The sequence below is a fragment of the Felis catus genome, chromosome A2 (assembly GCF_018350175.1).
Source record: "Felis catus isolate Fca126 chromosome A2, F.catus_Fca126_mat1.0, whole genome shotgun sequence".
NCBI lineage: Eukaryota > Metazoa > Chordata > Mammalia > Carnivora > Felidae > Felis > Felis catus.
In genome coordinates this window covers 8,479,376-8,498,897 of record NC_058369.1, presented here as the reverse complement: position 1 = coordinate 8,498,897, position 19,522 = coordinate 8,479,376, and the positions used below count along the sequence as shown (strand labels likewise).

The following is a 19,522-nucleotide window of genomic DNA, read 5'->3' as shown; positions in this document are numbered from 1 at the left end:
ACGTATCAGCCCCGTGGGTTAAAAGTTAAGGGTAATAATTATAAACATTTATTAAGTGCTTAGCGTGTACTAAATACTTTCTACTGGTCCTCATCTTTCATCCCGTGAGGCAGGGCAACACCCGTTTTGCCGATAAGAAACCGAGGCCCAGGGGCGCCTGGGTGGCTCGGTCGGTTAAGCGTCCGACTTCGGCTCAGGTCGTGATCTCGCGGTTTGTGAGTTCGAGCCCCGCGTCGGGCCCTGTGCTGACAGCTCAGAGCCTGGAGCCTGTTTCTGATTCTGTGTCTCCCTCTCTCTGCCCCTCTCTCGCTCACGCTCTGTGTTTCTTTCTCAAAAATAAATATTTTTTTTTTAAAAAGAGAAAGAAAGGAGGAAACCGAGGCACAGCGCGGTGATTAGGAGAATGTCACTGGCCTAGTGGGTCTTGAGCCGAAATTTTGTCAACCAATATTCACTGGGCTCCTACTTTATGCCAACGATAATCCTACCAAGAATTATTGTTATCGTTTCCATTGTTACTAGTTTCAGATGTAGATGGGGAAGCTGAGGGCCTTTGAGTTGGGTTCAGGGACACAGGGTCACAGAGCTGAGTGGGAATTTGAACCAGGGTAGTCTGGCTCTGACCACAACCGAGTCTAGGAGGTGAGGCAGGGCCCTGAGCCAGTGACAGCTCCAATGGGAAGACCTCTCCCTCCCCTGACAACAGTGAGCAAAGCATCACGGAAGGCTCTCATTGGCCCAACCCAGACATGGCCTTACTTTGCCGCCAATCCCTGGGGCCGGCAGATGTCGTGTCCTGATTGGCCAGATGAGTAGTAAGCTTAGGAGTAGCCTCCTCCAACAATGGTAAAGGAGGGGCAGAAGGTTCTAGAAAGAGGCTTAGCAAAGCCTCACAGTGACCCTTGTAGTGGTAACCCCACCCCATGACCCTCAGCTTTCCCATCCGTTGATTGGGCATGAGGACGCCTCTGAGTGGGGTAGAGGTGCATCCAGCTGGTGCTCAGTGCTTGTGCGTTCTCCCCTGGCAGGATGACCCCCGGCACTCCTCGGGCTCCCTGGATGACACCCCTCGAAGCAGTGGGGCCTCTGGCATCTTCGACCTGAGGAACTTGGCAGCTGACTCACTGCTGCCCTCGCTGCTGGAACGCACAGCCCCTGAAGATGTGGACCGGCGGAACGAGGCCTTGCGGCGACAGCACCGGCCCCGCGCCCTGCTGGCCCTCTACCCAGCACCCGATGAGGTGGGTGCCCACAGGCCCACACGGGCCCCGAGGCCAGTACCCATGCGACTGACCCTATGTGGTATGTTGGTATCCCACCAACATTCTCTGGTTGCCTACTGTATACCCCCGTGTTTTTAAATTCAGTTCCTTTTATTGGATGCCTCCTACATGCCCTTATATTTATCCAGCCAGCATTTATTGGGCACCTACCATAGACTCCTATATTCATTCAACCAATACTTAATATATGCCGCAGTATAGCCTTCTCTTTAGTCAAACAATCTAATTGGGCTGCCCGGGTGGCTCAGTCCGTTGAGTGTCTGACTCTTGATTTGGGCTCGGGTCATGATCATGGGATTGAGCCCCATGTTGGGCTCTGTGCTGAGCATGGAGGCCACTGAAGATTCTGTCTCTCTCGGGGGCACCTGGGTGGCTCAGTTAGTTAAGTGTCCGACCTCGGCTCAGATCATGATCTTGTGGTCCGTGAGTTTAAGCCCCGCATCGGGCTCTGTGCTGACAGCTCGGAACCTGGAGCCTGCTTTGATTCGGCGTCTCTCTCTCTCTCTCTCTCTTCCTCTCTCCCTCTCTCCCTCTCTCCCCTTCCCCACTCACACTCTGTCTCTCAAAAATAAATAAAACATTAAAAAAAAGGGTTTTTTTTAAAGGTTCTCTCTCTTTCCTTTGCCTCTCTCCCCTTCTCATGCACTGTCTCTCAAAAATAATTAAAATTAAAAAAAAACCAATTTAATCAAACTGGTATTTATTGAGCACCTACTATATATGACTATATTTATCCAGCTAACATTTATTGGGCACCTAGTGTATACCGTGTATTTTTATTCAGTGGCTTTTATTGTATATATACTCCTTTATTTATCCACCCAGCATTTATTGGGCACTTACTATATACCTCTCTATTCAACCGATGTTAATTGTATACCTATTGTATAGTCCTTTATTTACAAAAATTTTTTTTAATGTTTACCCATTTTGGAGAGAGAGAGAGAACGTGCGTGTGTGCACGTGTGAGCCAGGGAGGGGCAGAGAGAGGCAGACACAGAATCCGAAGCAGGCTCCAGGCTCTGAGCTGTCAACACAGAGCCTAACTCGGGGCTCGAATCCACGAACCGTGAGATCCTGACCTGAGCCGAAGTCGGACGCTCAACGGACTGAGCCACCAGGTGCCCCTATAGTCCTTTATTTAATCAAACAGCATTTCAGCAATTAGTATGTCTCCAGTACCTGTATTTATCCGACCGACTTTTTTTTTTTTTTTTTTAATAACCTCTGTGCCCAACTCAGGGCTCGAACTCACCTCCCTGAGGCTAAGAGTCACATCTGCACTGACCAAGCCAGCCCCTACCAACTCACTTTTATTGGGAACCTAGTGTAGACACCTGTGTTTTCATCCAGCCATTTATCAAGTGCTTACTGTATACTCACTCCTATGTTTATTCAGCAGTATTTGTCGGGAGCCTAGTATATACCCCTGTGAACGTCCAGGCAGTGTTAATCTAATGTTTTCTGTATACGTCTGTGTTTATCCAACCAACTTTGAGGAGGTGCCTACTGTATACTTCTGTATTTGCTTGACCGACACGAATGGCAAGTCCTGGAGGTACAGCCATGAACAGGGTAGACTCCGTCCCTGCCCTGTGGAGGAGAGACCCTCCTACCAAGAAATTGCAACCCAGATGGAGTAATGTCATGATGAGTCGCCGGTAATTGGCCCTCACATGGCCCTCTGGGTCCCGGCCATGTGACATGGTGAACACCTGGACGAGGTCCCTGCTCAGGCCTCAGGGATCAGGGAGGAAGTGCCCGCTAAGCCACCTGGACGATGACAAGGAGGGGAGAAGAAGGGGGTTCCAGCCTGGGGCAATGGGATGTGCCAAAGAAACTTAAGTCAGGTCGGGGGGCAGAGCTGGCCTCGGGCCCCACGTTCCAAGCCCTTCGTAACGGGTGTGTCCCAGCTGCCCTCCCCGGTTCTTGGCAGGACGAGGCCGTGGAACGCTGCAGCCGCCCCGAGCCGCCCCGTGAGCACTTCGGACAGAGGATCTTGGTCAAGTGTCTGTCGCTGAAGTAAGTGTGCTGACCCACGCCTCCCTCCAGACCCGCGAGGCCCCGCGTGGGGTATGGTGCGGGCACACACTTGGGGCCCACTACTCAAGCCAGGCTGTTACCGTGTGTGGCCCTGGGGCCCGTGAGGTCATCTGTGCGCTTTGAGGTGGGAAATGACTTCCTTTCGTCGTTATTCAAAGCCACCGGGTCCTTAAGCACCAACTATGTGCCGGGCTGCGTTCTCAGCCCTGCACACGTACGACCTCCAATCTTCACCACAACCTTGTGAGGTAGGCGCAGGTGGGGAAACTGAGGCACAGGGTGGAAGTCACTGTGCCCGAGATCACATGACTTAGGAGGCCAGAATCTGGTACTGGCTCTGCCAGGACCCAGGCCAGAGGGGGCGCTGGTGACCCCGGACCTGACTTCTAGCTGACCGAGGTCCCCTCCACATCAGCCCCTCCCCGGGAAGCAGCCAGAAGTGCGTGGGAATTGAGCTGAACAGGATGTGGCCTTGGACCTAAGCCCAGCACTGCCCCTCCCCACCCTGAGTTCCTGCCTGGATGGGGGCAGGAAAGGGAGGCCCTGGTGTGGCCTGAGGCCCGTCCCAAGCAGTAGGGTTGGGAACCAGCTCTTTGAATATCCAGTCATTCAACAAACACTACCTACCGTATCCAGGACCTTGTAACCGTGGGATGACCATACAGGGCCCTCTGGGTGGGAGGACAGGGCACACCCGAAGGCTGGGAGATGTCTGAAGAGGGGAAAAATGAGGCCAAGAGGTGGGCGGGACGGAGCCCTGTAGGATTTTGTTTTCAGCACACTGGGGAGCCTCAAATTTTGAGGTGTTTTTTTTTTTAATGTTTATTTTTCGAGAGAGAGACAGAGTGTGAGTGGGGAAGGGGCGGAGAGAGAGGGAGACACAGAATCTGAAGCAGGATCCAGGCTCTGAGCTGTCAGCACAGAGCGCCACGCGGGGCTCGAACTCACGATCTGTGAGATCCTGACCTGAGCCGAAGCCAGACACTTAACCGGCTGAGTCACCCAGGCGTCCCTCACATTTTAAGTTTTAAAATGCTTCCTTAGGGCTCACATGGTGAGTGGGGGCCAGCAGGGCAGAATAAGACGGGACGGTGGTTACAGGGACGGTGCAGGCAAGCGAAGTGGGAGCTCAGCCCGGGGTGGCTGAGGACACCCCAGAGAGGGGGGCACAGCGAGGCCCAGGAGGTGAGAATTTCACGATGAGGGGCACTCTCGTGGCAAAAGCTTCCTCCATCCCATCTGAATAAGGGCCATATTTTCGGGGGAAGGGCTCTGTGTGAGTTACTGGGGGGGGGGGCGGGGGGGGGCTTAATGCCTCAGTTTCCCTATTTGCAAAATGGGACAGGCTTTTCCTGGAAGCCCGTAAGCAGCAATTCTTTGTGGCCCAGTGGAAATTAGATGCCCGCCACCACGATGCACCAAGGCTGGGCCGGGTCTCAAGAGGGACTGGGGTGTGTGGATGGTACAAGTATTAGGGGCAGCCTCTGCCAGAGAGTCCCCGTTCACCGTAGGTTTGAAATCGAGATTGAGCCCATCTTTGGCATCTTGGCCCTGTATGATGTGCGGGAGAAAAAGAAGGTAGGAGCCCCTTTCTTCCCATTCCTACCCCGACCCTCCTCCTTGGTGCACCTCAGTGGGCTTCCTGGAGGTGGTGGCCCACTGCTTTTCGTGTCGCCAGATCTCGGAAAACTTCTACTTTGACCTGAACTCGGACTCTGTGAAGGGGCTACTGCGGGCTCATGGCACCCACCCTGCCATCTCCACGCTGGCCCGCTCTGCCATTTTCTCCGTGACCTACCCCTCACCTGATATCTTCCTGGTCATCAAGGTGCCTGCTGGGGCTGGGCCAGGGGGGTGATCATGGCAAACGCCGGATAACGGTAAACGCAGTGTGGGCCCTGTTCTCATGGGAGAAGATGGCCATGTCATCAAGAAGGGTGATGAGTGTGTTGTGGGGAAAGCACAGGCAGCCGGGCAAGCCCGGAAGAGGCTCCTCACACGACCCAGGTGGGGAGAAATCACAGAGGGCTTCCGTGGAGAGGTGGCAGCCAGGCCAAGACCCATGAGTGGGCGGCCTGGGGAGAAATGGCATCCTGGCCCGTGCAGATGAACATCTGAAACTTTTTTTTTAAGTTGGGAGTTTTGCAGTTTATCAGGGGAAGAAAGACGTAGTTGGCTTCTAGGAGTGATCTCAAATTTTCTTCCCCAAAACGTTCTATTAGGTTACGCTAACGGCATTATTTGAGCACCTACAGGCAGGCACGGCTCATGGTCGGTCAGGGTACGCAGGGCTTGCCACCTCTAATCCTTACAACAGCCCCAGGAAGTGGGGGTTGCCGTGGCCCCCCATTTTACAGATGGGGAAACTGAAGTACACCATGGGTTAGGGACCTGTTCGGGCTCCCATACCCTCCAGGTGGTCAGGACTGGAGTCCAGCCATGCTTGGAGTGGCCTCTGTTTATACTAACAAAAGTATAAACGTAGGGAAGTTATGGAGACGGGGGTTTGGAGTGGGTTCAAAGCATGGGGAGGGGCAGCTGGTGGGGCAAGCCAACTCTTGCTCAATCCCGAGGACAGTGGGAACCATGGGAGGTGTTGGAGCAAAAGTCCTAGCTGGATGGAGTGTCTGAGGGCCCGTGAGGGGTCCAGGTGGGAATGGGGTGGGAGGCTGGGGTCCCAGCAGCGCCTCACTGGCCCTGCCGGCCCCCCAGCTGGAGAAGGTGTTGCAGCAGGGGGACATCAGCGAGTGTTGCGAGCCATACATGGTGATGAAGGAGGTGGACGCGGCCAAGGTAAGCAGGTGGAGGCTGAGCAGGGTGGCGAAGGGGTCACCGGGCAGGGCGGATCCTGGATTCGGTAGGCCTGGGGCACTGAGCCCTCGGGGGCTTGGGGGGGGGTCTCCCCACAGAACAAAGAGAAGCTGGAGAAGCTGCGCCTGGCAGCCGAGCAGTTCTGCACCCGCCTGGGCCGCTACCGCATGCCCTTCGCCTGGACCGCCGTTCACCTGGCCAACATCGTGAGCAGCGCCGGCCAGACGGACCGCGACTCGGACTCCGAGGGAGGTGAGGAGGCGGGGCTGACGGGCCAGGGGCGGGGCTACCGGGGAGGGGACGGTGCGCCCTCTGCTGGCTGGACTTGGTACAACGTTGAGTCCCCGCGTCTCTCGGGCCCTCCCCGCCTCTCTTTCATCTCTGCCGCCTCCATCACTGTCACCACTTCCCCTAGAGCGCCGACCTGCCTGGACTGACCGCCGCCGTCGGGGGCCCCAGGATCGGACGAGTGGTGGGGATGACACCTGCAGCTTCTCCAGCTTCCGCCCAGCCACGCTAACTGTCACCAACTTCTTTAAGCAGGCAGGTGTCATGGCCGTGGGGCTGAGGGAGGGGTGCCCAGGCACAACCCCTGTCACCCCACTGTGGGCGCACAGGCCCCAGGGGCCCAGTTTACGCGGGCGTGTCCCGTGCAGGAAGCTGAGCGGCTCAGCGATGAGGACCTCTTCAAGTTCCTGGCTGACATGCGACGCCCATCCTCTCTCCTGCGGCGCCTGCGGCCCGTGACTGGTGCGTGCCACACCTCCTAAATGAGAGGTGTCACTTTCACGCAGTCACTCAACAAACCCACACTGAGTACCTGCCGTGCCAGGCCCTGGGGACCTCGCGGTGACCATGATACACAAATCCCTGACTTCAGGGATCCCTAATGGGAGTCATAGACAAGAAACATAAGAAGACAGATAGTGGGTCAAATGGGGCACATGGTGGCGGTGGGGACCTGGGTCCCCAGGGCAGAGGTGATCAAACGCAAGGGCAAGGTACAGCAATTGAGGATGCCCGCTGGCCTTAGCACCTGAAGGACAGCCACTAGGGGGCATTGTGGAAAAGTCAGAGCTCTGATCCTGAAGCCCGCAGAGGGTGGGGCTGGGCTGGGAGGCTTCCAGGCAGGTGCAAACCCCCTACTCCCTCCCCAGCCCAGCTCAAGATCGACATCTCCCCGGCTCCCGAGAACCCGCACTTCTGCCTCTCCCCGGAGCTGCTTCATGTCAAGCCCTACCCAGACCCCAGGGGCCGGCCCACCAAGGAGATCTTGGAGTTCCCAGCCCGTGAGGTCTACGCCCCCCATACCAGCTACAGGTACAGCCTCCAGGGCCCAGCTGGGCACGTGAATGGGGGTATCCGTGCATCCTGCAAAGCAAGGTACTTGTTCTCCCAGACGCACAGAGACACGCAGAGTGAGATGGCACTACTCCGCTTTAATGGGGGGGGGGGGGGGCGTGTGTAAGCTTGAAGGATCACATGTCCTGCCTCCACCCCTCCACGACGGGGCCATGTCCTCTGCCTGTGTCCCCGCCCGTTTCTGTCTCTGCTCCGTGGCCAGAAGCACCCTGGCCGACCCCGGTGGACAGGCAGCTCCTTGTGCAGGGGCCACATGGGGCACGGAAGGAAGCGTCCCTCGGTTGTGTGACTGGTTCTCAGTTCCACGCAGGCAGGCTCAGGCTGGAAGTGCCGCCGTGTGGAGTCTGGGGCGGGGGGGGGAGATCAGGCTCAGCCAAAGCAAAGGGGTCCCCACCCAGCTGCCCCGCGCACCTGCCCTCAGGCTGTCCTGTGCGTCCAGCCCCCTCCAGGCTCACCTCTCCTGGATCTGACGCAGCCGGTGCTGCTGGGCTGCCAGTTCCTGCCTCTGTCGCTGCACGTGGCCTGTGAGGGCCCACACGATGTGGCTCTGCTTGTCAGCGTGGGCCTGCGGGGTCAGGACGGAACCCTCAGCCGGGGCCACCCCCCCTCCATCCCCCGACGCCGCCCGGGGCCGTCTGCCCCTCAGACTGTATCCGTGTCACCTGGCCATTCACTGCTACTCTTTGGCCTCCACTTCCCCATCTGTTAAACGGGGATGAAATGGGACTTGCTTCATGGGATCGTTATAAGTATGCTATGGGTTACCAAAAGGCAGGGCTGGGTAGCTACTGGGCGCTCGAGAGACAGACCCAGTTACTCTGAACCGTATACATTGATTGAGTCACTTCCACGTCCCCTGTCCCATGCGGAGCTTTTTGTCTGTATTGAGTCCCTGTCTCCGCTTTGAGACGTCAGTTGTCACGCTTATTTGCAAATGGGGAAACTGAGGCATGGGAGGGGACAGGGGTTTTGCCCAGGGTCATATAGGTCGGAGGCCATGGCACTGGGAGACGGACCTGGGGATGGCTCGGGGACTCAAGGCTCAGAAGCAAGTTCTGCCTGGGAAATCAGAGTCCCAGCTCCACCAGGGCTGGGAGCCTCTTACCTTCAAGGCCTCAAATTCTTGTTGGGCATGGCCCAGCCAAGCGCCCCTCAGCTGACCTTCCAGCCGCAGCATGCTCTCCCGCAGCGCCCGCTGTCCCTGCGCCGCCTCCCCTAGAGCCTGGGCCGTGGCCTCTGCTTGGAGCTTTAGGGCATCCTCTTCCATCTGATCGATAAATGGTGGATGTTAGTAGGATGATCAACTTGTCTTTGTTTGCCTGGGACTTGCCTAATTTTAACACTGGAAGTCCTGTGTTCCTGGGACCCCCTCGATCTGGGGCAAACCCAGACAGTCGGTTACCTTAGGCACTTGGGCTGCAAACTCCTATCTACCCCACGGTGCCCCAAGTGCAGTGCCCACCTGCATCTCCAACAGGCTTGTGCGTAGCTCCTGGGCTGCATCCCGGCCCCGGCTGACCTCCTGCCCCAGAAGCCCCAGTGCGTGGCCATAGAGGCCCACGCTGTGCCCAGCCTTTGTCAGCCGTGCCTCTGTGGCCCTGTATACGCTGTTGAGGGCCTGACCCAGCTGCAGGGTCCCGTGGAAGAGTAGGGTCAGCTCCTCATGTTGTGCTGGCTCCAGGCTCCCCACGGGAGCTGCAGACGAGGGCCAGGCCTCGGCGGCCAGGGCACACAGCAGGCACAGTGCGAGCACGGGCATGGCTGAGGCTCTGAGGGTGCGGCCACGGCGCCACTGCCGCCACCTTTTATGCCCTGACACCCCAATAACCCCCGGTCAATCGTTAACCGGCCAGCTGCGTGCCCCGTGTTGTGCAAGGGCCTGGCGGTGGCGCGACCGTTGCATCAGGCGAATGTCCGGCTGGGCCACGCTGAGATCACGCTGGCTGGGGCTTGGGGCCAGGTGTGGACTGGGGGGCACTGGGAGAGGATAGGCCCAGGCCCCGCGGGGGGAACCTGAAGCTCTGAGCCTCGGCTTTCCCACCCGTGGAAGGGGTGACGACAGTAACAGGCCAGTAGAAGCAGACGATAATAGTGAGCGTCTTAGCGCCGACGGTTTCCCCAGATGGGTTTTCTGCTGCCGTTATGGTAGCTGACTTGCTCACACCCTTGCCGCAGGCCTGTGATGCTGGGCTCTGCGCTGGCCTGGCTGCAAGCTGGGGGTGTGGGGCAGGGTACAGGTGTGGCAAAGACTCTCCCGAGGCCATACAGCCTGGCTCCAGGACCCACATGTGCCCCGGAGCAGTGCCAACTGCCGTCTTGCTCCCTGGATGACTGTGGGGCATGTGCCTCTATTCCACCACCCCCCACCCCCGCCCCATAAAATGGGAGTCACGTTCATCCCCCCTCCCCCCCCCCCACTTCTGATTCTGGCCTCAGTGTCTCCACCTGAGAGATAGGCCTCGTAAGCCTAGTGGCTTCTCCCGGGGGAAGGGCAGTCAGGCCCCTGAGCCCAGGGAGGCGTGGGTCAGCCCAGGTGGCTGCCTGGGCCACTTTTTGGAACCCTGAGCCCGAGCACCCATCTGTCCCTGCTCGGCACCTCCCCACGCCTCACGAGCGCCCCCAAAGCCCCTCTGTGTCCCCACCCTCTGCTGCACTGTCCCCCCACCTATGCTCTAAGGGTGTCCATCTGTCCCCCGCTCTCTGCCAGTCACATCTCCCGCCTGGTGCCCATAACCGCCCCGCCCTCAGTGCCCCAGCTGCGTGGCCACTCTCCCCCCGTGTCCCAGGCCCGGCTTGTGCCAGTAGCCCGGCCTCTCCTGTCCCTCTGATGCCCCCCTGCCCCCGCAGGAACCTGCTGTACGTGTACCCGCACTGCCTCAACTTCAGCAGCCGCCAGGGCTCCGTGCGCAACCTCGCCGTGCGAGTGCAGTATATGGCGGGCGAGGACCCCAGCCAGGCCCTGCCGGTCAGTGGCCGGGCCTGGGGGAGGAGGGCGGGGCGTCCCGGGTGGGCTGTCCCCGGCAGGCCCCTCACACACGCCCTCCCCCAGGTCATCTTCGGCAAGTCGAGCTGCAGCGAATTCACCCGCGAGGCCTTCACGCCGGTGGTCTACCACAATAAGTATGCAGGGACAGGGGACAGGGGACAGGGGACAGGGGCAGAGGAGGGGAGCAGGCCACCTCCAGGAGACCTCGTAGGGGAACCGGAGGCAGGGAGCCGACAGTGGGGCCGGGTGGCACCGGGGTCACACTCACAGGAGGGGGTGGGGAAGGCAAGGGGGCTCCCAGCCCCCAGCAGACCCCCCTGCCAGGTCCCCAGAGTTCTACGAGGAGTTCAAGCTGCGCCTTCCGGCCTGCGTGACCGAGAACCACCACCTGCTGTTCACCTTCTACCACGTCAGCTGCCAGCCCCGACCGGGCACCGCACTGGAGACCCCCGTGGGCTTTACTGTGAGACCCCCGCCCGCCCTCACCCCCACACCCCCAGCCCGCCTCACCTCTGGCCGGCCCCATCGCTGACCCCGGGCCTCTCCCCAGTGGATCCCGCTGCTGCAGCACGGCCGCCTGAGGACCGGCCCCTTCTGCCTCCCTGTGTCCGTGGACCAGCTCCCGCCCAGCTACTCCGTGCTCACTCCAGACGTACGTGCCCTGGCCGCCGCCCCCCAGTGCCTTGTCCTCTGATGACACCCCAGGCTCCCGTCTCATGGTCCCCCATCCGTGCCCTGCCTTCCTTTCCATCAGTACTCCCGGGATCCTTGTTGTCCTCTGTGATGACCTCCAGGACCCCTCGTCACCCCCCCAGTACCGCTTTTGTTGTCTCCTGCTCCGTGCGTCCCTCCGTGTCCCCCACTAGCCTTGCCTCATTACCACCCCCCACTCTGTGGCCTTTGTACTCACTCTTCCCATTGCCTTTCTGCCCCGGTCCCCCTTTAGCAATCCTGCCTGCCTCCCTGACCGCGATCACCCCAGGAGTACCTCCAGGGCCCATCCCCCCCATGAATGCTGTCACCCTCCCACTTAGCCTTGAGCTGTCATTAATGCCCTGGGAGCTTCAAGTCCAAGAGCCCATATGCTCTTCCCTGATTCATTCCCTTCAATAATATCCACCCCAGGCCTCCTTTCCTTGTTCCTCCGTTAGTACCCCAGGCTTGCAGCCTACCCAGTGGACCCCCCTAGCGCTGCCTCCCATCTGCACCCCCCTGGGCTGGGCAGGGGACCCAGCTGCTCCCCCGGGGGGGGCTCTGCTCTGCCCACAGTGTTGCAATGGCTGATCAGTGCGGGAGGGCTGGCCAGTCCCCCACCTGGTGCATTCCTCCCGCAGGTGGCGCTGCCGGGCATGCGCTGGGTGGACGGCCACAAGGGCGTGTTCAGCGTGGAGCTCACTGCTGTGTCCTCTGTGCACCCCCAGGTAGGGGTGGGGGAACCCAGGAGTCCGGCCCTGGAGTTGAGCAACAGCTCCCGCTGACCGGGGAGGCCTGGCCTCGGGCCACGGACGTGACTTCGGTCAACTAGGCCAGGCTCCCAGGGAAGCTGCTGACTCAGCCATGCCAGTGACCATCCCAGCTGGGGCTTTGGCCCTTGGCCGCTCCCCTTCTCTCCTCCCTCCAGCCGGTACCCCTCTCTTTCCTCGTTTATAGTCCGTTCATTGATCCCCGGCCTTGGTCTTTGGCCCACGGAGCACCCCGCATCCCCGCACCCCCGCAACCCCCTACGGTCTTCCGCGACATGGAGCCCTGGCCCCACCCTGCTCACCCCAGCTCCTCCCACCCCCAGGACCCTCACCTGGACAAGTTCTTCACTCTGGTGCACGTCCTGGAGGAAGGGGCCTTCCCGTTCCGCCTCAAGGACACCGTGCTGAGTGAGGGGACCGTGGAGCAGGAGCTGCGGGCCAGCCTAGCCGCACTGCGCCTCGCCAGCCCCCAGCCACTTGTTGCTTTCTCCCACCACGTGCTGGACAAGCTCGTGCATCTGGTCGTGAGGCCTCCAATCATTGGCGGCCAGATCGGTGAGCCCTCAGACCTCAGTTTCCCCATCTGGCAAAGGGCCCCTCAGTCCCCTGGTCCCGGGCGACCTCCTATAGCTCACCTTCCTTTCTGGCCTCAGTTTTCCTTTCTGAAAAGTGGCTCCCAACCCCCCGGGCCCAGAGCAGGTCCACTGTGACCCTTTGGTGGCCACACAACCCCTTGGAAAGGTGGGAGATAAGAGGTTCCTTGGGGGAGGCAGGAGGCCCAGGGCTCTGGAACTTGACCTGTGTTCTGCCCGGCAGTGAACCTAGGTCGTGGGGCCTTCGAAGCAATGGCCCATGTGGTCAGCCTTGTCCACCGGAGCCTAGAGGCTGCCCAGGATGCCCGTGGTCACTGCCCGCTGCTGGCTGCCTATGTCCACTACGCCTTCCGACTGCCTGGCACCGAGCCCAACTTCCCAAGTGGTAAGTGTTGGTGGGAGGCCCTGGGGGGGGCAGGAAATATCAGGGAGGAGAGCGTCCCAGTCAGAGGGAATGGCATGTGCAAAGGCCCTGAGGCTGTACAGGCCTTGGCAGGTTTGGGCAGCTTGCAAGAGAGGAGTTGTGGTCTCTGTTGCTTGACTGGTCGCTCATTCAGCCGGTCAACAAGCATCTTCAGTAGCTTGAGGCAGAGACTCAGCTAGGCTGCCCAAGTTAGAACTCCCAGCTCCGCCTCCTACAAACCCTGTGACCTCGGGCAAGTGATCTCACCTCTCGGGGTCTGTTTTCCATTTGTAAAGCGAGGATCATAAGGGCAACCCCATCATGGGGCTGCTGGTGATATTAAATGGTACAGTGATCCATATAACATGGGTTCAATAAAGTTGGGTTCTTTTCTGTTTGTTAAGTAATTAGCAATAACCATGAACGCCTCTGAGCACTGACTGTGTGCAGGCACTGTTCTCAGTGTGTTTCAGCCTCCCCCAAATCACTATGAGGAGGCAGCCATTATCATACCCATAATCATACCCGTTTACAGGTGAGGATCCCTGGAGGCTCAGAAAGAAAGCAACCTCACCAAAGACGGCTGATTGGGAAGGGGCAGGGGGTCCGCGGGACATCAGGGGCAGGGGGCTGACCATATTCCCTCCATCCTCAGGGGCCCCTCCAGTGGCGGTGCAGGCCGCCACGCTGGCCCGTGGCCCTGGCCGCCCCGCTAGCCTCTACCTGGCTCGCTCTAAGAGCATCAGCAGCAGCAACCCGGACCTGGCTGTGGCCCCTGGCTCTGTGGACGACGAGGTCTCCCGCATCCTGGCCAGCAAGGTAGGGTGCAGGGACCCCAGGATCTCTAGCCTCAGTGGCCACTGCCGCCAGGTGGGCGGGTGGAGGATCTTAGTTTTGACAGAGGAACAGAGGACAGAAAACGCCTGACAACCAGCATGGACGAAAGCTTGAGTCTGGGCGGCTGCACGGCTGGTCTGTGGCTGTCACAGCTTGGGAGCTGTGACTCAGACTTTGCCCTGGGCTCCATACTCCGAGGCTGACCCGAGGCTGGGCGGCTGGAGGTTGGCCTGCTTGAAAAAAGTAGCGTGTGCTTAGTGGAGCAGGTGCGTATATGCGTGTACCCCATGCGCGTGTATACACGAGTGCATATACTCACGTACCCCACGCGTGTATGGGCACGGGGCACATATATATGTGCGCTCCACGCACGTCTGTGCACAGGGAGCGTATGTGCGTGGACCCCACGCACGGACGTGCACACACATTTTCCAGGGTTGCGTGTATGATCCAGGGCAGTGTTCACGCTTGGTGTTTCGTGCTGCTCTCCCTACCTTCTGCCCATGGATTCCACCTCCTACCCGTGTATCTCCAGGGTATCGACCGCTCACACTCCTGGGTGAATTCTGCTTATGCTCCAGGAGGCAGCAAGGCTGTGCTGCGACGGGCACCCCCTTACTGCGGGGCCGACCCCAGACAGGTGCCCTCCCTACCTGCCCCTGCACGTGTGTGACCCTCATCTCAGCATGAGCCCCTCCCACCTTCCTGGCTGTGGCCCACTAACCTAGGGGGGCTGCCTGAAGGAGGCGGCAGACCCCTTCTGCCTTTGCTCAGGGGCTGTAGTGTCAGTGTCGTAGGCATCACAGTCGTCTGAACCAGCCTTTTGCTGCCCCACAGACCACAGCCTCAGGCAGAGACAGAAGGGACCGGGCGGTATGCAAATAGCATGCAAAGGGTATGCAAAACCAGCCACTATAACCTCACTGCCTGCACTGCATGGCCTGTACATGTCCTCCTTAATCCACTCTGTTCAGGAGACTCAACTGTCCCCTTGATGTGGCAACCTGAATGATGCCAAAGGGCCAGGACTGACCCTCTGGGCTCTCCCATCCTGTTTCAGGCAGACGGCAGCTCCCTCCACTCTGTCCCTTCCCAGGGATGTGGTGCGGGGAGGGGCTTTGCCTTCAGACAGACCTGGGTCCTCAGCTCTGGGCCCGCCCTGGGCCCGGGGCTCCGAATTTTCAGATGTGGTAAAGACTCCGGGTAAAGTGTCCAGCTCCGCGGTCTCGAGCCTGGGAACGAGTTAGGGCATCACAGACAGGATCTTCCCGGGCTAGGTCTCGGCCCAGCCTGGCCCCCACGCTGCCAGATAGCCTTGGAGACAGACACCGACCGAACACACACACGAGTCTATGAGCGCAGGGTGTGAAAGCGGGGAAAAGAAACGAACAGAAGCGAGGCCACCAGCCTCCTCCTCTCTGTGGTCTGGGGGTGGGGGGGGGCCTCTCCAGGGAGGTGACATTTTTGCCGGGACCTGAAGGGTGAGACGGAGCCAGTCAGCGAAGGGTGGGTGTTGCGGGTGGAGGAAAAGGCACAGGCAAACGCTGGGACCGAGCTCAGAGTCCCTGGCCACGGACAGCAGGCCGCAGGGGGGGTTTCCCTGCACACTTGGCCCCAGACCTCGTTCCAGCTCCATGCCCATCACCCAGGCAACCTGCACTGAAGGCAGGCGGGGGGCTGCTGGCAGCACGGGACCTTGTAGACAGTCTTCTCCTGAGACTGCTGGAAATCTGGGTTCAAGGGCCCTGCCAGCCCCCTCCCAACATCTTTAACTGGGCCTCCCCCAATGCCCTCAGTTCTCTGGGGTGTCAGCTGGGCCTTGGAGACCATCTAGGAGGTGACAAGGTGTAGGAGGGTGTGCACTCCAGGCAGGAGGGGACACTGAGTCTGGCCTTTGCCAGTGGGTGGCCCATTTAGTGTGTTCTGAGGGGCCGGGGCCCTGCTGGGACTGTGGGAGCTGGAGGTCCCTCGAGTGCCGAGGCCCGTGCAGGTTCCAGGGGTGAGGCCGGCCCCATCTCCGGGCCTCCCGTCTTTGCCAGCGGCCTCACCTCCTGACCAGCAAAGGAGGAGGGGAGCATGGGTCCCCATCCCCATTTCAGATGGGGGCACCGAGGCCGTGCAAGGCTGCAAGCAAGGCTCAAACAGGGCCGGGCCCGGAACCCAGGGCTCTCGGCTGCTCCCGCTGCGCCTCACCAGCACCTCCTCTCATCTCTGTCCTGTTCTTTTCCTCTTCTGTCTCCTCTGTCCTCGCTTTGACCCCATGTCTATACTCCACTCCACTGTCTACACCCTCTCCTCCACCGCGGTGCCCTTCTCCATCCACCCCGACCTCCCCGAGTCTCTCGGACCGCACCCTCCCTCTTCTCCGTGTCCACCCCGCACCCCGTTCCTTCTGCCGCCTTCGCCCATGCTGGGTGTGTGCCCGTGTCCCGTCCACCCTCGCCGACGGGCTCCTGTCCCCGTTCTCGCCTCTCCCGTCCACCCTGCCGGGCACCGCCTTCTCTGTCTTCACTATGCTTCTCTTCCCCTCCGTCACCCACCTTTATCGTTGTTACCTCCGCTCTCGCATCCATGCCGCCTCGGCCCATCCACACGGACTCGCCTGTCCCCCGTCCGTACCGCCTACATCCTCACTAACCCCCCCGGCCATCCCATCCTAGGCCATCGACTGCAGCTCTAGCCGAACTTCTTTCTACCTCGAGGGCTCCTCCTTGGCCCCACCGGCCACCCAGCCGAGACCCACTGTGCAGAAGGTAGTGGGAGGGAGGGGGCGGGTGACACAGCGTTGGCCCCAGAGCGCCTTGTCTCCCCCGAAGCCCAGCAGGGTCTAGAAGGCCCAGGGAAAGGGCATGCTGACTCCTGCTCCCTCTCCTCCTGCATGGTCTCCGGCTACACTAACCCCAAGCCATGCGGCTGCATCCCATCCCGGTCACGCCCCCTCCCCCCCACCCCGAGGAGGGAATGGGGCGGGCCCCTCAGCTCCCTGTGACCCTTGCCCCTGCCCCCAGCTGCTTCACGAGGAGCTGGCCCTGCAGTGGGTGGTCAGCGGCAGCGCCGTGCGAGAGACGGTCCTGCAACATGCCTGGTTCTTCTTCCAGCTCATGGTGAGACACCCTCCGTCCCGCCCGAGGGACACCAGGGGAGGCCCTCTCCTCGGGAAGGAGCCCTCTGAGATTGCCCCCAAGACCCCTGGGAAATGGTCCCAAGAGACCCCCCACGCAGTGAGACAGGAGACACCGGAGGGGGATCTCTCCCCAGAGGGAGGCCCCCGGAAGCCCCCTTGGCAGAGAAAAGACCCCTCCCCACCTTCCCTGTGAGATTGTAGAGACCGCTGAGAGACCCCTAAAGAGGGAGGAGACCCCTCGCTCTCCAGAGATCTCCCCGGAGAGAGAGGGAACCCCTTGTGACCAGACTTGAGCCTCTGCCCCCAAGCTCTTCTAGAGGTGCCAGGGGGGCCCCCAAACCCCACCCAGGTGGGCTCCCTCAAGTCCCACTCCACAAGTCTTACCTTCTGTCCCACCCCCATACTTAGCCCCAGGAGACCAACTCCAGCCCCTCCCGGGCTCCCTCAGCCTCCCCAACCCTGCCTAGGAGCCACTCAGGCCCCGCCCACTGCCAGCTCAATCCCCACCCAGGACCCCTTAGGGCCACCTCTAGCCCATCCGCCTTGCTGCGAAAGTACCACTCCCAGCCCCTCGAGCCCTGCCCCCTTCTAGTGAGCCCCGCCCCCGGTCCAGTCCCTCAAGCCCCCCTCGGCTTTCGCCCCGCCCCCAGGTGAAAAGCATGGCCCTGCACCTGCTTCTGGGCCAGCGGCTGGACACGCCCCGCAAGCTTCGCTTCCCTGGGCGCTTCCTGGACGACATCGCGGCCCTTGTGGGCTCTGTGGGCCTGGAAGTCATCACCCGGGTATACAAGGTATGAGGGACAGGGCCTCAGTGGGAGGGGTCTGCGAGAGGCCGCAGAGCGGGCCAGGCGGGGAACCACGAACCCCCTTTGCCAGATCAGTCTGTTCACTCAGCATCTATTTCTTGAGCACTAACTGTGGGCACAGCCCTGCGCTGGATGCTAGAGACGCAGCAGTGGAACAAAACAGACCCAAATCTATGTGTTCGTGGAGCTGATGTTTCGAGGAGACTTGAGGGAGGGGAAGGAGCACTTTATGCCCTGTCTGGGGGAAGGGCCTTCCAGGCAGTGGAAACGGCGAGTGCAAAGGCCCTGAGGTAGGACCATGCCTGGGCTGTTAGGGGAGCAGTTAGGAGGTAAGTATGGCTGGAGTAGACTGAGCAAAGGTAAGAATGGGAAGTTGATGAGGGTGGGAAGGCGATAGAACAGATCCATTAGCCCTTACTACAGTGCTGGGATACAGTAAGTGCTCAATAAATGGACATCGATGTTCTCAGACCTTGATGATTGTCCAGGTCCTGGATCACTAATTCCGGTGTTAGGAGCTTGGCAGGCAGTAATAATAACGATAATAGTAGCAATATTGGGCATTTGAGTGCTTACTGTGTATCTTAAACACGTTAGATGGATCATATTAAACTCTCCCAACTACCCCCATGAAGTCAGTATTATTATTGCCTCCATTTTGCTGATGGAGAAACTGAGGCAGAGAATGACTGGTCCCAAGCCGATACCACATAACTGAGAAGGGGCAGAATGGGGATTTGAACCCAAGCCACCTTCTCCAAAGCCCACGCCCTCACCACCTGGGGAGAGTGAGGCTTCTGATGGCCTAGAGGGCGTGTACCCATTAGCTGTGGCCAGGACACATGACCTTTAAGGAGAAATGGGACTTCTGGATTTGATAAGGAACGTTCCAGATTTTTGAAATGCTGGCCCAACCCAAGTCAGCCCTTGTGCAATCTCCTGCGACCTCTGGGCTGGTCTCAAAGTTCTCGACCTTGTTCCACTGGGGCCTCCCCAGGGGCTATCTTCCCAGGGGCTGACCCAGATTGTGAGGAAACATCCCTCGGAAAGGGCTGCAGAGAACAGCAGCCCCGAGAGGCAGCATCGTCCCAGCTGCCAGGGAGGCATCAGTGATGGGCCCCAGTGGTTTCATTGCTTTATTTGACATTTTCTCGAGCACTGACTGTGTCAGGCTCAGCGCACAACGAAGACCCAGTCTCTGTCCCCACCGTGGACTCGGAGCTAAGGCAGGTTTGTGTTTTGTGTTTTGGGGCTGCAGGAAAGTGAGGGCCACCGAGGCTACCTTGTGAAGCCACAGAGTGGCTCATGAGAGCACGAGGGCAGAGCAAGCATCAGCCAGGAGCAGCCTTCTTGCTGTTCCTCACATTTTCCAGGCACGTCCTGCCCCAGGGCCTTTGCACTTACTATGTTCTGGGCTCCGGATGCCTTTCTCCTCTTGGCTTTCTTTTGTCTTTGGGGCTTCTCTCGAAACAGCACCCTGTTCAGTCTCCTTCAGAGCACATGGGAGTATCTCCAAGTCTTCTATTTATTGTCTGCCTCCCCCCACCCAAGACTGTGAATTGGACAAGCAGCAGGGACCATGTCTGTCTGGTTCACAGGACTTGGCACAAGGAAGATGCTCCCCGTATGCTTCTTAAAATGATTGCTGAGAGTGTACCAAGTAGGGCAGAGGTTAATGTGCCCAAACATAATCACAAGTGGTTTCAATGTGACCAAAGTTGATTTCTGAGCATAGGTGGCTTGCAGGGGGTTCCACAGGGTGGGCCTGGCTGGCCATTGCAGTTCAACGTGGTACCTGCCCCATGATGTGT

The 19,522-nt window shown here is 59.5% G+C and overlaps 2 protein-coding genes across 9 annotated transcripts in view; one reads left to right on the top strand and one right to left on the bottom strand.

The window, feature by feature from the left end:
• Nucleotides 1-19,522, top strand: part of DOCK6 (dedicator of cytokinesis 6) — a 44,052-nt gene that overhangs the window by 8,521 nt on the left and 16,009 nt on the right. For 2 of the 8 annotated variants that reach the window (XM_045045731.1, XM_045045733.1), the window contains exons 6-26: nucleotides 1,029-1,241; nucleotides 3,220-3,305; nucleotides 4,838-4,904; nucleotides 5,005-5,154; nucleotides 6,039-6,119; nucleotides 6,236-6,389; nucleotides 6,553-6,680; nucleotides 6,794-6,887; nucleotides 7,295-7,457; nucleotides 10,347-10,464; nucleotides 10,549-10,619; nucleotides 10,810-10,948; nucleotides 11,036-11,137; nucleotides 11,820-11,906; nucleotides 12,272-12,503; nucleotides 12,765-12,926; nucleotides 13,600-13,763; nucleotides 14,317-14,421; nucleotides 16,442-16,534; nucleotides 16,790-16,885; nucleotides 17,556-17,696. In XM_045045731.1, coding sequence (XP_044901666.1) covers nucleotides 1,029-1,241; nucleotides 3,220-3,305; nucleotides 4,838-4,904; nucleotides 5,005-5,154; nucleotides 6,039-6,119; nucleotides 6,236-6,389; nucleotides 6,553-6,680; nucleotides 6,794-6,887; nucleotides 7,295-7,457; nucleotides 10,347-10,464; nucleotides 10,549-10,619; nucleotides 10,810-10,948; nucleotides 11,036-11,137; nucleotides 11,820-11,906; nucleotides 12,272-12,503; nucleotides 12,765-12,926; nucleotides 13,600-13,763; nucleotides 14,317-14,421; nucleotides 16,442-16,534; nucleotides 16,790-16,885; nucleotides 17,556-17,696 — 2,646 coding nt within the window. The other 6 variants (XM_023245498.2, XM_045045741.1, XM_045045765.1 and 3 more) reach the window with 4 other exon arrangements.
• ANGPTL8 (angiopoietin like 8) lies at nucleotides 7,539-9,296 on the bottom strand. The gene is made up of 4 exons (XM_006928419.5): nucleotides 8,962-9,296; nucleotides 8,605-8,766; nucleotides 7,955-8,064; nucleotides 7,539-7,843 (listed from the first exon to the last, which is right to left on the bottom strand). Exons 1-4 carry the CDS (start codon nucleotides 9,256-9,258, stop codon nucleotides 7,816-7,818), a joined length of 597 nt encoding a protein of 198 aa, XP_006928481.2. The 5' UTR covers nucleotides 9,259-9,296; the 3' UTR covers nucleotides 7,539-7,815.